General features: G+C 45.3%; 1 protein-coding gene across 8 annotated transcripts in view; it reads right to left on the bottom strand.

Moving 5' to 3' along the window:
* The window catches only part of huwe1 (HECT, UBA and WWE domain containing E3 ubiquitin protein ligase 1), a 276,367-nt gene that overhangs the window by 105,486 nt on the left and 153,781 nt on the right, over positions 1-17,100 (bottom strand). For 6 of the 8 annotated variants that reach the window (XM_059949617.1, XM_059949621.1, XM_059949618.1 and 3 more), the window contains 13 exons: positions 16,820-16,972; positions 16,133-16,177; positions 14,573-14,700; positions 13,265-13,346; positions 12,957-13,133; positions 11,609-11,777; positions 10,211-10,566; positions 9,203-9,398; positions 7,385-7,552; positions 5,280-5,425; positions 4,515-4,581; positions 2,452-2,666; positions 697-908 (listed from right to left, as the gene is read on the bottom strand). In XM_059949617.1, coding sequence (XP_059805600.1) covers positions 697-908; positions 2,452-2,666; positions 4,515-4,581; positions 5,280-5,425; positions 7,385-7,552; positions 9,203-9,398; positions 10,211-10,566; positions 11,609-11,777; positions 12,957-13,133; positions 13,265-13,346; positions 14,573-14,700; positions 16,133-16,177; positions 16,820-16,972 — 2,114 coding nt within the window. The remainder of the gene's footprint in view (positions 1-696; positions 909-2,451; positions 2,667-4,514; positions 4,582-5,279; positions 5,426-7,384; positions 7,553-9,202; positions 9,399-10,210; positions 10,567-11,608; positions 11,778-12,956; positions 13,134-13,264; positions 13,347-14,572; positions 14,701-16,132; positions 16,178-16,819; positions 16,973-17,100) is intronic. The other 2 variants (XM_059949620.1, XM_059949623.1) reach the window with 1 other exon arrangement.

The following is a 17,100-nucleotide window of genomic DNA, read 5'->3' as shown; positions in this document are numbered from 1 at the left end:
AGACGAATCTGTGCTTTTCTAGTGAATGCTGCTATATGATGCTGTGTGCCTGAGGTGCTGCTGCCTTAAGTTTTTCCACAGCATGTGACCATAAATTTGATTTTCAACCGATCCCCACCAGGATCAAGGCATTACAATGCAGTGAGATACCATCAGGAGTAGAATAAGCTGCTGCATCTCAGTTAAAAAAAAATCAAAATAAGACATAGCGTGAGCCACTCATTAATAAACACAAAGTACATTGCAGATGCTGTGGTCAAATCAAGACGTACAAACTTTGGTTGGAGGAACAACATCTCATATACCGTCTAGGTAGTCTCCAGCCCCTTGGTATGAACATCCAATTCTCCAACTTCCGGTAATTCCCTCCCTCTCCCATCCCACCTTCACTCTGTCTCCTCTTCTAGCTGCCATCTCATGACTGCCATCTTCTACTACCCATTGTGCTTTCCCCTTAAGATTCCTTCTTCACCTCTCCTGCCTGTCCCCTCCCTGCTTTCCCTTCCCCACCCCTTGATCTTTCCTCTGATTGGTTTTCCACCCTCCCCCCACCTTCTTTATAGGGCCCCTGCCCCCTCCTTTAATCCTGACGAAGGGTCTCGACCGGAAACTTTGACTGCTTCTTTCAACGGATCCAGCCCAACCTGCTGAGTTCATCCAGCTTTTTTGTACGTCTTGATGTGAGCCACTCATTACCTGGCATGCTTTTCCGTGCTCTCTGCCATTGCCAGTGCTCTGCTGAGGGCTGCTTTGACTTCATTGACTAGCGCGGCCTGAGCCTCTGTGCTTTGTGTTGCTGCCGCCAGGCTGGCCAGGAAGAGGCGGGCCAGTGCTGGGGTGTCCTTGTCCCCCACGTTCTGGGTCTGGGGCAGAAGGTGATCCAGGACGAAGGCCAGCACACTACAATCCTGCCACAGGACAAGAATTCACAAAGATTAGTAGAAAGGGTAAAGAAGTAGCAGATGGAATACAGTGGAGGGAAATGTACAGTCATGCATTTTAGTAGAAGGAATAAAGGCACAGAAGTGCAAAGTGACTTGGGTGTCCTTGTGCAGGACTCCCTAAAAGTTAACTTGCAAGTTGTGTCGTTGGCAAGGAAGGTACGTGCAATGTTGGCATTCATTTCCAACATACTAGAATATAAAAGCAAGGATGTCATTCTGAGGCTTAATAAGGCATTGCTCAGACCAGACGTGGAGTACCAAGAGCAGGTTTTGGTCTCTTAGCTATGAAAGGGCGTGCTGACATTGTAGCGGTCCCATAAGAGGTTTATGAGAACGATTCCGGGAAAGAAAAGTCTACAGCCCTCCACAGACTCTTGCCATCCTAGGTACATTGGAGGGGAGTAAGAGGAGTGTCTGATGGCTCTGGGACTATACTCGCTGGAGTTTATAAGAATGAAGTGGGGACTCTCATTGAAACCTACAGAATAATGAAAGGCCAAGATAGAGTAGACATGGAGAGTATGCTTCCTATAGTGGAGGGCACATACTCAGAATACAAAGACTTCCCTTTATAACAAAAATGAGGAACTTCTTGTGGTGAATATGTGGAATTCATTACCACAGATGGCTGTGGAGGCCAATTCATTGGGCATATTTTAGGTGGAGGCTGATAGATTTTCGATTAGTGTGTTCAAGGTTACGGGCACGGGGGTGGGGGCAGAGAAAGCAGAATAGGGTTGGGAGGGATAATAAATCAGCCATGATTTGATGGAGAGCAGACTCGATGGGCTGAATGGCCTAATTCTGCTTCTGCATCTTATGGATATTGACAGTATACAGATCTGGGCTGAGAAGTAGCAGATGGAGTTCAACCAGGAAAAGTGTGAGGTGATTCACCTTGGAAGGTTGAATTTGAAGGGTTAATGGCAGGATTCTTAACAGTGTGGAGGGACTTGATAAAGTTGATAGGGTGATTAAGAAAGCCAAGAGGTGACATTGTAACTCAGTAAAATCCCTGGTTAGATCAGACTTGTGTTTAGTTCTGGGTTCCTCATTATAGAAATAGTGTAGAAGTTTTAGAGAGGGTGCAGGGGTGATTTACCAGGATGCTACCTGGATTGCATGGCATGCCTTCTGAAGATTGTTAAGTGAGCTGAGGCTTCTCTTTGGAGTGAAGGAGGATAACTTGATAAAGGTGTACAAGTAGGTAAGAGGCATAGATCAAGTGGACAGCAAGGGACAGAAATGGCTAACACCAGTGGGCAAAATTTTAAGGTGACTGGAGGAAAGTACGGGGGTAAGTTTCCCTAGAGTAGTGAGTGGGTAAAATGTCCTGCCAGGGGTGGTGATACATTAGCAGATTTGTTGATTTTTAGATATGCACGTGGATGATAGAAAAATGGCACAATATTGTGTTCCATTTAAGATCAGAGACATGGGGTTCAGAGTGGAACTGAAGGGAATTTTTTTAATGGAGCCCGCACACGTCCCAAAGTAACTCTCTCACCTCTTTGATGAGTTCAGACTGGCCAGCCGTGTAGTTGTAGCCCGCGATCAGCGTGGCAATGCCGATGTACGAGCGCACCAATTCAGCCAGAAGCCGCAGGATGGTGGATGTCGGCATGAGAGGTTTGGTAGCTTTCGCCTTCTGCTTCCCATCTTCGGATGCTTTATCCCCGTCCTTGTCCTTCTTACCGTCCCGGTTCTCCTCTGGTGTGGAGACTGTGCAGTAAATAAACAGAAAGAGGATTGACATGGTCGTGCAGGACAGACACTTGGAGGAATAGCCTGAAGACCCTCACTCAAACCATTTAGGAACTGCTTCTTTCCCACCACCATTAGATTTCTAAATGACCAATGAACATTATCTCATTTTGTATTATTTATCTGAAAAGTGTAGATATTTATGTTTTTTGCATTGTACTGCTCCCACAAAAAAATTAATTTCTATCATAGACTGAAAGTGCAGAGAAAATTCATAAATTGAAGTATTCAGTACAGGACTTGGAACATTACAATTAAGTTGTATAAGATGTTAGTGAGAACAAATTTGGCGTATTATGTGCAGTTCTAATCGCCTTCTTCACTCAGACAGTGGTGCGAGTGTGGAACAAGTTAAGTGGTGGATGTGGATTCAATTTCAACACTTAATAGAAATTTGGATATGTACACAAATGGAAGGGGTATGGAGAGATGGGGTGCAGATTGATGGGACTATGCAGAGTAAGAGTTTGGCATGGACTTGATGGGCAGAAGGGCCTGCTTTTGTGCTGTAGTGCTTGATGACTCTATACTTTAGTGATAAAATCTGACTGTGACAAGATGGCTAAGGCACTCCAGAAGCAAACTCACAAAATGGGTTATCAAGTCAACAGGGGTTGTGAGATTGGGTGATGATAGAGGAAGGGAGAGCAGGGCTTTAAAATAGAGTGACATGGAAAGGAGGAATGGAAGTGAAAAGGCACCAGAAAGAGATGAAGAATTGTACAATGGCCATCACAGATAATTGAGATGCTTTAGGATCAGACAGAAATGGAAACCTACTCATCTTTGTTGGGAGTTTGAGGAGATCTGTTCTGAGCAAATTTATATAGTTGCATTCTGACTGGTTGCATCACAGCTTGGTTTGGAGCTTCCAATGTGCCCAGGATGGTAAGAGGTTGCGAAGGATTGTGTACTCAGCCAGCTCCAACATGGGCACGTCTCCCCACCAACAAAGGCAACTTCAAGAGACGATGCCTCAAGAAGGTAGCGTCCATCAAGAAAGGCTGTTAACATCTGTGACATACTCCATTCTAGTTAATGCTATCAGGGAGGAGGTACAGGAACCTGAAGACACACACTCAATGAGTCAGGAACAGCTTTTTTCCCTCTGGCATCAGATTTCTGAATGGTCCATGAACCAACTCATTATAATTTTACTTTCACTAGTTATTTCTTCTGTAATACAAACTGTTGACAAGACAGTGAAGAGAATTGTACGCAGGTCACTTCCATCATAAGGGTTTATCCTGGTTGTGCTGTGACCGTACTTCTACCAATTTACTGCAATGGGGTTTTAAAAATTTAGATGCAATACGGTAACAGGCCCTTCCGGCCAGACAAGCCCACGCTGCTTCATTATACCCACGTGACCAATTAAACTGCTAATACATACATCTTTGGAATGTGGAAGGAAACCTGAGCACTGGGAGGAAACCTACATGGTCATGGAAAGAACGTCCATATTCCTTACAGTGGCAGGATTGAACCCTGGATGTTGGCACTGGAACAGCTTTACCCTAACCGCTACGCCCATTATGAACATAGATAAGGGAAACAGCAGGAAACTATTCCCTCCTCTAGATAACAATAGAATTAGAGTAAAAGTAAAGAGATGCAAGAGGGATCTCCTTTACTCAGAGTGGTGAGGACCTGGAACGTTGAAGATGAACACTATAATTGTTTAAGACATCGAGTGTAATGGACCAAGAGCTTAGTGAAAGATCAATTGGGAACTGGTATGGACATAAGAGCAGAATGTCCCATTTCCACGTTGTACAACCTATGATCTCCACAAATGAGACTTACCTTCTCCTTGAGAAGTACCAGGCTGGCTGGCATCAGTCGCTGCACTGTCTGCGACAAAGACCTGGGTCTGAAAGAAATGATGTAGAGTTAAAAAATCTTACAGCTTCAAAATGCACCAACTTTACCTCTCTTTCTGAAGCACAGCTCAGAAACCAATGCAGGACAGGTCTGTTGCCGTATAATACTTTAACACCGGAGTTCAGAACTGGTAGGGACGATCTGTCAGTTTTACATCAGGGTAGAGTACCGGTGAGGATGTTCTGTTATTGTGTAATACTTGGATATGGTACCGATAAAGACAGGTCTGTCACTATATAACACCGGGGTACAGTACTGGCGAAAAGAGGTCTTTCACAGTATAACATTGGGGATTGGTTATTGCTCTGTACCCTGGCGTTATAGTGACAGACCTGCTCCCTCCATCAGTATTTTTCCTCTGAGAAACAATAAACATTAAATATAGCAGCTTCCATACTACAGCAGTATCACGGACCACTCCACCATGACCAGTACCTCATGTTACACCAGGAGAGAACCATTCCCATCAACTGGCCCTGTATAATATTGTGGGATAAACTGCATCCCCCAGAATGGAAGCTTGACACCCCACCCCCTAGCCCGTCTTAACCACCTCTCTCAGTTATTGCAGCTCTTCAGTGATATGGCTCCCACTTTCTTACAAAGAGCGACTGATGAGCAGTGCTCCCTCTACTGGTCATCCACACATCACTTCTCCCCCTCCTACACCACAAGGGGGCTACTTACGTTGATGGTGAAGCTCTGCTGGGAATCGAAGTCGCTGCCCTGCCGGGTCAGCGAGCGATACTGCTGGTACATGTCATCACCAACGTCCTGAAGCAGCTGGCTCAGTTCCTGATTGACACTCACCAGCTTCACTTCAACCTTTTCCGCTGCAGGCGGGGAACAGAGAGGAGAGGGTCACTCAGCAGGGCACAAGCTCTTCAGCCCAAGCTGACTCCATCAACACTCATAAAACAACAGACTAATTTTATCCTCATTGCATTCAGCTCCTCCGAGATTCGTCAGCTCAACTATGCATTTTAGGGACAACCTACAGTGGCAAATTCATAAGACCATAAGATTTTGCTCCATCATTCCATAGCTGATTTATCTTCCCTTTCGACCTCATTCTCCTGCCTTCCCCCATAACCTCTGAGACTTACTAATCAAGAACTTGTCAATCCCCACTTTACATATACCCGATGCCTTGACCTCCACAGCCGTCTGTGGCAATGAAATCCACAGATTCACCACTAAAGAAATTCATCCCCCATCTATTTTAAAATGTTATCTTTCCATTCTGGTCTCTGGTCCTAGACTTTCTCAGAGACCAACAAAGACATGGGACATATACAATGACTTGGCCTCAACAGCCAACTGAAACAATGAATTCCACATAATCCGTACCCTCCGGCTAAAGAAATTCCTCATCTCCATTCTAAATGCCCATCCTTCTTCTGCCGTCTTTTGGGCATAGCCTCCCCCACCACAGGAAACATCCTCTCCACATCCTCTCTACCAAGGCCTTTCAACATCCAATAGGTTTCAATGAGGTCCCTTCTTATTCCTCTGAGTACAGGCCTAGCGCCATCAAATGCTCTCCATCTGATAAGCCCTTCAAATCCGGAATTATTTGCGTGAACCTCCTTTCAACCCTCTCCAATGTCAGCATATCTTTTCTTATATTACGGGCCCAAAACTGCTCTCAACACTCCAAGTGAGGTTTCACCAGTGCCTTATAAACCGTCAGCATTACACCTTTACTTTTTTTTAATATATTCTAGTTCTCTTGAAATATTGTATTTGCCTTTCTTACCACCAACTCAAACTGCAAGTTAACTTTTAGGAAATTTGCACAAGGATTCCCAAGTCCCTTTGCACCTCAGATTTCTGAATTTTCTCCCAATTTAGAAAGTAGCCTGCAGCTTTATTCCTTCTTTAAAGTTCATGATCATAAACACTTCCCAACACTTTATTCCATCTGCCATTTCTTTGCCTGTTGGTGCAAGGGCAAGGTTTCAAGATTTCTGGATCTCCGACTAAAGAACATACCATTCACCTTCCAAAGTGCCTAATTTAATCACACGTTAATTTCCAGTCATTTATGGACAAACACTATTCAATGTCAACACAATCCAATTTATCATCCGAAAAAAGACATTCTGCTTTTCTGTAGAATCTGCACAGACACAGGCCCTTCAGCCCAACTCATGCATGCTGACCAAGTTAATGATGAGAAAGAATTTCTTAAGCCGGAGGGTGGTGAATCTGTGGAATTCATTGCCACAGGTGGCTGTGGAGGTCAAGTCACTGGGTACATTTAAAGCCTAGGTTGATAGGCTCATGATTGGTTAAGTGCATCCAAGGGCATCGGGAGTATTCCTTCCCCTTGACCTCACCCTACTGTTCCTACCATCCATCTGAATTACTGACTTTATACTGGGTTTGGAAGTTCTCTGTTGCTCTTCAAATTCTAAGCTACTGTACTCCTTCAAGCCTCAATTTGGCAGGATGGGAGCCTCCCCTAAACTTGACTTGATGTGTAGGGAGCTGACACTCACTGAGAAAACAGGGTGAATAAGAACAAGGACCGTCAGGCTGGGTAACTGCTCTTTCCCAGTGCACAACCTGTACACTCTATTTATGACAGAGCTAGCAGTATTATACAAAATTTAACACATATTTAACTGTATGTTGAAAAAGCACTTTATGCCAATTTGCATAAAGAATTCTTTTTATCTGTCAATATTATTTCCTGTGCTATATACACTGGGTTTTGGATCTTGATCCCAGAGGAACATCGCTTTGTATGGTTGAATGACAATAAAGTTGAACTGGAAAGAACATACCTTCATCGGGAGCGTGATAAGCCGATAGTGCGTTCAGCATGTCATAAATGACCTCCTTTATCGTGTCTGGGATGGTGGGAAGCGGCGAGGGCTTCACTGGGGTGGTTTTCACCAGCTGCACGGCATTGGGACCCTTGATGCGCAAATTCTCAAACTCATCATCAGAGGCTAAAGTGACATAGAAAAGAAGACCTTTCAGTTTACTAGTGAAAGCCAGGGCCAAATAACACATTGCTGAAGCAATCCAGTCCTGGCCCTAAACACTCTCAATGTAGAAAATGTAGTTGCTGGTTTATTATTGTTACACGAGAAGATCCTTTGTTTGCATGCCATCCAGGCAGATTATTCCATGCAGATTATTCCATACAGAAATACATTGAGGAAATAAAGAGAAAACAGAATGGAGGTCATAAATATAAGAGTAACACACTCAAATGCTGGAGGAACTCAACTCTCCATAGACAGTATCTATGGAGAGGATAGTCAACACTTCAGGCAGAGACCCTTCAACAGGATGAATGATCTTGATAAAGGGCCTTGGCTTGAAATGTCAACTGCTTATTCCTCTCCAAAGATGCTGCCTGACCTGCTGAGATCTACCACTATTTAAAATAAAAATTTAGAGATACAGCCCTTCTTGGGAATTGGTCCTTCTGGAACACTGAGCCAAGCCGCCCAGTAATTTTAACCTTAGCTGATTTACAATGACAAATTAACCTACTAACCTGGACCTCTTTGGAATAAGAGGACACAAAGAAACATACAAACTTGCTTACAGAGGATGTGGAAATTGAACTTTCACGCCCCATGCTGTAATAGTATTGTGCCAACTGCTACTCTACCGTAGCACCCCATCTTCCATGTTACTCTTAGAATACAGCGTTTCAGCAGCACAGGTAGCCAAAGTCAAAGGGCCACAACAAGGTAGAATGGGAGATCTAAAGTTACAGCACCAGCAACCAGAATTCAATTCCCACTGCCATCAGTAAGGTGCTTGTATATTCTCTCTGTACTATGGGTGCTTTAGTTCGTTCCCACATCCCAGAGAAGTATGGCTTAGGGTGAGTTAAGTTGTGGACATGCCCCCAGCTTAACACTGGACTGCGTTAGTCCTTGAGCAAACAACATATTTCCCTGTATGTTTCAATGTATATGTATCAACATTTTTTTTAAAGCTGATCTTTAATCTTTAAGGACACACAAAGCCTGGCAACAGTAGGATAGAGCCCGACCTCATCTGGTTTTGGCTTATTTCATTAATCACCCTCATTCCAAGCTGCCCAGTCCTGTGAAAAAGATTGTAATCAATCCCCTCACAATTCCTGTGTTTTGATCAGACCGCCGAGTAAACCCCACTGTTCGAAAGTGGATACCCCCTCCCAAAGAACTAAAACTCACCACCCACCCACATCACAGCATTAAGAGTCATAGAACAGAAAGGAACGGAACAGAAACAGGCTCCTCAATCATCAGGTTCTTGGATCAGAGGGGATAATGTCACTTTGCATTCAACATCTAATTGAAATGCTCCCATAACCTATTGACTCACTTTCAATGGCCGTTCATCTTATGTTCTTGATACTTATTGCCTATTTATTTATTATTTCTTTCTTTTTCTATTGCAGTTTGTTGTCTTTTGCACACTGGATGAATGCTCAAGTTGGTGCGATCTTTCATTGATTCTGTTATGGTTTTTATTCTATTATAGATTTATTGAGTATGCCCGCTAGAAAATAAAACTCAGGGTTGTATATGGTGACATACATGTACTTTGACCTTTGGCATGTTTCAAGTAAAAGCATCTTGATCTTAACTTACCGGTTCCATTTCCTCGTGGGGCAGGAAGGGCTATCCTTATGCAATTCTTTGCCACCTCAGTGAAGATGTCAGGGTTCCTGCAGGCAGCTGGGCCCAAGACCCTCAGGATATAATTGATCTCCCGGGAGCCCAGGCTCCCCGACACCACGCCGGAGGTCGTGCTGCCAGCACCGCTAGTGGCAGCTGAGCGTACCACCTGGGAGAGAGAGAAATGCCATTTCAGAACGCAGGGAAATATCATTCGGGGTGCACGGGCCAGATACACAGGACCTCATTAGAGTGTGTGGTGGGTCATGTTTAACCAGTTTTTTTCTTTTGAGAGGTTTACCAGGTAACTGATGAAGGAAAGGCTGTAGGTGTTGTCGACAAGGACTTTTAGCAAGATTTTTAACAAGTTACAGCATGGGAGATTGGTTAAGAATGCTCAGTTGCTTGGCACTCAGGGTGAAATGGTAAACTGGATTTGACAGTGAACTGCAAGAATATGGCAAGTGTGCATGCAGCCGGGTGATTGTGTGGTGAATTAATTGGGTTCCTTTGCACGGAGCGCTCTCCTTTGCCACAGGCTATTGAGTAGCCTGTGTCTACATGTGCTGCGACCACATGGGCCTATTCTGACGGCTTAACTCGAGCTACAGTTCCCTCCTACATCCCAATGATATGTAGGCCAGAAGGATAATTGGCCAATGAGAACTGCCTCCATTTTAGGGAAGAATGGTAGAATCTGGGAAAGATTATTAGAAAGTGGGGAGAATGCCATTTGGAGTCTAGGACCCCCTCACTTTAAGCTTGCATAGGTCACAGTAGGTCAAATGGACACTCAAAGAAATTCAGAACAGTGGGAGCAGCCTCAAGTGGTAGAAAGGACGGGATGGTTCGGGCACACACCACTGCTGCCCTTTTTCATGTTTTTACACACCAGCGCCCCCCCTCATGCACCTTGAGCCCCCCTCCCACAGAACTAAGAGTACTAATGCTGGAATGGGATGGTGGTGGGCTGCGGCCTACCTTCTCCATGGTGTGCTTGAGTGTGCAGGGGTCCTCAATGACGTGCCGGAAGAGCAGGGTGACGAGTGGTGTGAAACCGTTGAACCCGGAGCCCTGGGTCAGGCTCAGGATCATGCGGGTGCTGCCCAGCTCAGCAAACATCAGGGCACACTTGTGCTCACGGGTCAGCCGCAGACAGAGGCGCAGGGTGGCGTGCAGTGTGTCAGGGTCCACTGGAACGCTGATCATGCTGACGCAAGAGCGAATCAGCACCGTCATCTGCTCCTCGGTCAGTCCCTGGATGACGATGTCATTAGCCTTCACCTCTTCCCTCGGCTCCTTCTCCGCTGTGGGCTCGGGCAGGGGAGGCTCTGCATCTTAAAAAGGACAACAAACAAAAACAATTTTCTTTTGTTTGTCCACAAGCTGTTGTTGAATGGAGGGACCTGGGAGAACAAGTCCCTGGTTTCCTGTAGGCAGGGTGGAGAAGTGAGCGTTTAGTCAGGGCACCGAGCTGTGTCCCCGTTTGACGCCTTGACTAATCTACAAGTTATCAAACTCCCATTTTACCACTGAGCACATCCACAAGAAAGCAGTATTCATCAAAGACCCCACAACCATGTCCACCTCTTGCTATGACCACTGGGGAGGTGGTACAGGAGCTTTAGATCCCAACCCACCAGGTTCAGAAACAACTAATACCATATACCAGCAGGCTCCTGAACCGATGTGGATGACTTCACTCAGTTCAACGCTGAACTGTACTCCAGACGCTACCAACTCACTTTCAAGGACTATAGCTCACGTTTGCTTATATTTTTTTAATTATGTGCGTGATTTGCCCACTTTTGCACTTTGGATGTTTGTTAGTCGTAGTTAAGAATAGATTTTCATAAATTCTATGCATTTCTTTATTTTCCTGTAATTGTCAACAATAAACCATTGATATATACATATTTTGACAATAAATTGACTTTAAATTTTAAAATATACTGAATGACTTGGCCTCCACAGCTGTCTGTGGAAATGAATTTCACAGATTCACCACCATCTGGCTAAAGAAATTCCTCATCTTTGTTCTAAAGGGATGTTCTTCTACTCTGAGTCTGCGCCCTCTGGTCCTAGACTATCACAACCTCCCAATGTTGAAAACATCCTCTCCACATTCTTTCGATCTAGGCTTCGTATTTATTTGATAGGTTTCAATGAGACCACACCCATTGTCTCTCGGATCCTACACTCTCTTACTGCTGACAGGCAGAGGCAGGAATTGGCACTGTGAAGTGTTAAACTAGCTGCTACACTACGGTGCAGCCCATGTATGGTCTTGACCCAAAATGCTGACAGTTCCTCTCTTCCCACAGACACTGCTCAGCCTACTGAGACTTCCAGCAGGCTGTTTGCTGCTGGACATCTTACCAGAGGTTTTCTCTTCGGCGGGTTTGGGCTCGGGTTCTTTCCCCTCTTCCAGGGTCTTCTCCAGGTCCTGGACAAACTGTGAGCTGCTTGTCTTGGAGTTAGTCTCCTTCCTTGTCAGTCGTTGCAGAGTCAACATCACCGGCCGCCTGTTTCCTGTCTCTTCATTCACCTAAGGAGCAGGTTTTAGACAGTGTGGGCGAGGGGTAGCAGACAGCAGTTTATGGCAATATTAAAGGAGAAACATGTTGGAGTTTTTATGAAGCTTTTCATCTTCAAGTGTTTTACAACCCCCTGGACTACATGATGGCCAAAGGCATCACTGTACCTGTACATTGTGGTTCAACTCCCTGGGGTGCTCAACTTATTATCCAGTCGTCTTTGGGATGTGGAGGGAAATCGGAGCACCCGGAGATTTAAAAAAACATAAAGTGACAGAGAGAACATACAAACCCTTTACAGACAGCAAGTAATGAAATCACAGTCACTGGTGCTATAATAGCGTTACACTGACTACTACGCTAAACGTGTTGCGTTTTAGATTTTTATTGGTCACATGTACCAAGCTACAGTGAAATACCTGTCTTGCATACTGTTCGAACAGATCAGATCATTACACAGTGCATTGAGGTAGAACAAGGCAAAACAATAACAATACAGTATAAAAGCTACACAGAATGGTGCAGGTAAACAAGAGCACGCAAGATCCCAACAAAGTATTTAGACAGAAACTTAGTAGGCAAGGCATAGAAATATATAATTCTAATAATGGAGGCAAATGTGATGGGTCAGTATAGACATGGTGGGCCAAAGGGCTTGCTTCTGTGCTGTACAGCTCAGGTCACCCATGGGTTATAGCAATTTTGCCCTTAGAAAATTAACAAATCACTATCAGGAAAAAAATAATATCCTTACAGAAAAACAAAAAGATAAATCTTGGTAATTTTTGTCAAATTATGGAAAATAGCGATATGGACGTGTTTTCTTGGCACGCAACTCCTCTCTAACGCAGATACTTGCATGTCTGAAGATTGCTATTTGTGAGCTCCCAGGCACCTTTAACCTCGGTAGTTTTTTGGGACGGAATGCCGAGTTAATTATTTTACATTATTGATAAATAATAACCTGCCTGTGGAACAGCCTTCTTGCCTGGCCGTTCCATCACCATGGGGGCCTTGGAGTTCGATAAAAAGTTGGCACAAAACTGTGGGCCGAGAGGTCTGTATTGGGCTGTATTGTACGACTTTCTATACATCTTCCCGTCACTCCCATTTCTCGCAGACCCCTGAAGTCCGCTTGACTTTGTCCCCCTTTCACCAAGTGCCCGTTGGGTGCTCAAGGGCACACTTACCTGCACCATGGTGTTGAACTGCACAGTGTAGCGCCGCCGGCCGGCCGTGAACCTCACGCTGGTCTCCCCCATCCTCCACGCCGCATCGATGGTGCTGTTGTTGCTGGCACTGTAACTGCACCACCGCCCCGACCGATCATCAAACCAGCGCCAGTTGTTTCCCGTTGTCTGTAGGAACTGGGCAGGAGAAGGCGGAGGGATAAGCAACACTGTTGAAACCACACCCCTCCACCACACTGGGATGTAAAATGGGAGCGTGTTCCTCACTCAATGCAGCTGTCAAACCCTGGGAGACATTCAACACTCACCTTGTTCATCTGCGCCCTCCTCTTCGAGGACACTGACATCTTCTCATAGAAGTCTATCAGCAGCAGAACAGGAGTGATCCACCTGAGGGACAGAGTGGGTGGGGAGAGAAAGAGGGCAGTCAAGAAAGACTTCACTTCCAAGCTCTGATCTAAAAGTCAAAGTCCATGCGAGCATGAGGGCCGGTGAGTCAGCAACAAAGCTTGAGCTTCCATCACGGGGGGGGGGGGTCATAAAGAAAGCTTTTGGCACATCGGCCTTCAGAAATCAATGCATTGAGTACAGGAGATGGGATGAGAAGTTAATGTTGTACAAGATACTGGTGAGGCCTAATTTGGAACACTGTGTGCAGCTTTGGTCACCTACCTACAGGAAAGATGCAAACAAGGTTGACGGAGTGCAGGATGTTGCCGGGTTTGGGGGACCGAGTTATAAGGAAAGATTGAATAGGACGGGACTGTATTCCTAGGAACGTAGAAGACCGAGAGAAGATTTGATAGAGGTATACTAAATTATGAGCAGTATAGGTAAAGCAGGCTTTTTCCACTGAGGTTGTGTGGGACTACAACCAGAGGTCATGGGTTAAATGTAAAAGGTGAAAAGTTTAAGAGGAACATGAGGGGAAACTTCTTCGTTCAGAGGATCGTGAGAGTGTGGAATGAGCTGCCAGCACAAATGGAGCACGTGAGCTCGATTTCAACCTTTAAGAGAAGCTTGGATAGGTACACAAATTGTGGGGCTATGGCCCCAGTGCAGGTCAATGGGTGTAGGCAGTTTAAATTGTTTCAGCATGGACTACATGGGACAAAAGCCCTGTTTCTGTGCTGTACTTCACTATGACTCTGAAGAGATTGAAAGGGAATCAGCCATGCTGGAATGGCAGAGGAGACTTGATGGGCTGAATGGTCACACTCCTTACAGACAGTGACTGGAATTGAACCCTAGTTGCCTGTACTGTAAAGCTCTCTGCTAACCACTACAGGATCGTGCCACCCTAACTTATAATTTGATTGTACACTTATACATTTGATTGTATAATTTGATTATACACTGCTTATATGGTCTTATGCTGAGGCATGTGTACATATATTAAAGATTACAGACTCGTGAGTGGGTTGAGTTAGAAGTCTGTAAGTGACAAATTACTGGTTTGATTTATGTTTTCCTTGTGAGTACAGCCCTGTGCTTGTAACAATAAACTTGAGGCATGGTGTGAGCACACTCCAACTGGAAGTCTAGTAGGAGAAAATTGCCCAGGAGATTAATAAAAGGCACATCTCCCTCACTTCCACCCAACCTCCAGCACTTACTTGGGTGTGTGCACCTCCTTCTGTTCCTTTGCAGCCTGAAGGCACGGTTGGGCCACCTCCAGCAACTTAATCAAGACATCCAGTATACCACTCGTCTCCACAATCCTGGCACAGGTCAGCTTGAGTTCCTGTAACAACAGGCAGATGGTTTAGAGGCAGTCCCCAGCTCGTCAGCCACAGGCATCCACAGTTTTTCAAGCAGGCCAGCTCCCAGCATTTAACAAGTGCTCATCACCACTTTGCTCGTGAATGTAAGGAACTGCAGAGAGCTGTAGACTAACTCAGCACATCACAGAAACCAGCCTCCCTTCCGTGGATTCCATCCACACTTCTCACTGCCTTGGTAAAGCAGTTTGAAGAATTAAACACCACACTCACTGTGGACATTCTTAATTTTCCCCTCTCCCATCGGGCAGAAGAAACAAAAGCTTGGAAGTGAATAACACTGAGCTAAAGGACAGCTTCTACAGCATGCTGATTTAATACTGTTTAACGGCTTCCTAGTATGATAAAATGGACTTGTTTACCTGCACTGAACTTTCTCTGTAACTGTTACACTTTATTCTGCATTATTTGATCTTGTACTGATCAACCAAAAGATCCAAACACTAGCCCGTGCCCACACTGCACCAGAAGTCGTGGATCCTGGATCGGCCTCTACAGGCGCAAGAGGACCCACCTCTAGATAGCTCCTTGGAAGAACATCTTACTCAGCTCGAATAATCACACACTAACTTGTGTTACCGCAATACACTGAGTATGAACAGTATGCACGACTAATTTTCCGCTGTACCTCAGCAATGTCACAATAATAAACTTATTACAATTCTTCTGGTGACCTCTCATAGCTCACACTCTCTAATCCAGTCAGCATCCTGGTGAACCTCTTCATACCCTCCCCAAATCCTCCACACACAAGATCCACAGTCCTCCACTCCTTCATTCTCATGTGCCTATCAGACTCTCAAAATCCACTGTCCCACCTGCTTTCACCATAAAACGCAGGAACAGAATCAGGCATTCAGCCCATCATGCCTGCTACACCAATCCATCATGGCTGAATCATCACCCCTCTCAATCTCATTCGCCTTCCTCCCGTAACCTTTGTCGCCCTTACTAATCAATAACCTATCAACCTCTGCTTAAAATATACCCAATGACTTAGCTTCCAGAGCTGTCTGTGGCAATGAATTCCAGAGTCCTCACCCTCTGGCTACAGAAATTCCTTTTCATTCCTGTTCTAAAGGGATGGCCTTCTATTCTGAGGCTGTGCCCTCTGGTCCTAGAAACCTCCACTATGAATGGACTTGTGAATGGGTGGCTTGGCCAGGCTGAGGTGCAAAGCAACCAGGATATCTGCCGTAGCCAGAACCTGAGGAGCAGCCTTTCAGACAGTCAAGTAGAGGCCACAACCTCTGGCAGTCCTGACAACAGAAATGGCTTGTGGCTGGGTCGTCAGGTGCCCATTCACTCTTCTGTCACTGGTGTTCCTGTGACCATCTCTCACACGTTGCTGCCGCTCCAACTTACAAACAGAACAGAAAGGAACCCTGCAGTTACCTGAGGACTGCCTGTACCCTGCAAGGCTTCTTTAGAATTCCCAATCTGTCAAAAAAATAAAGTGTAGTGTAAAACATGGCGCCGGGGCGTGTGGTAGAAGCTGATATGAAAGCAATGCTTAAGAGGGAAGATTCAGATTTATTTATCACAAGTATGCTGAATTATACAGTGAAATATGTTGTTTGGGTTAACATCCAAGGGAGTACTGAGCGCAAGTGTCACCACGCATTCCAGCGCCAATGTAGCATACCAATCTTGTTTAAAAGAACACCAGGGAATGGAGGGACATGGACCACATGTAGGCTGTGGGCCTAATGAGATTGGCAGTATGGTCGACACGGACACTTTGCTCAAAAGGGTCTGTTCCTGCTCTGTACTATCTTCTAAAATTGCTGAAGACCACCCAAGCCCAATGAGAGACGACATTCCCCTGTAATCTGCTCTGGTTAATCGCTGAGCACTAGGCAGACATATTTCGACATTCCTTGCCAACTTACAAACGGCCATCCACTGAAACCGGGGAACCACCTCCAACGTACCGCACGGGAACCTAATGTGACAACTAACAGTACAGCTTTCCTTCCATCTCTAACACCCACACCATCCTACACCATTCTGCTGGCCCCTCCCCCTGCCCTGAATAAAGGGCCCACTGGCTCTGAAGTACAAAGGATGTGAAGTGGGTACCTCAAACAGCAGCGTGAGCAGCAGGATCCTGGTGGCAAGGTTGGATGCTTGTGGTAGCGTGGCCATTTGGCTCGTCCATTCCGCCACAGTCTTTGTGTCGCTCGTGGTCAGGGGGAGTGCTGCTTTGATGAGGACATTGGCAGCTTCCCATACCTGCAGAGAGAAACAGCATTGATTTGATGCAAATATGTGAAAAATGAAGAATTAACAGAAATCTTATATGCAATTCACTGCCTGCCAACTGGCTTCAATTTTTTTTGGTATGAATTTGTTCTGGATAA

The sequence above is a fragment of the Hypanus sabinus genome, chromosome 24 (genome assembly GCF_030144855.1).
Source record: "Hypanus sabinus isolate sHypSab1 chromosome 24, sHypSab1.hap1, whole genome shotgun sequence".
NCBI classification, from domain to species: domain Eukaryota; kingdom Metazoa; phylum Chordata; class Chondrichthyes; order Myliobatiformes; family Dasyatidae; genus Hypanus; species Hypanus sabinus.
This window is presented reverse-complemented; position numbering and strand designations above follow the sequence as displayed.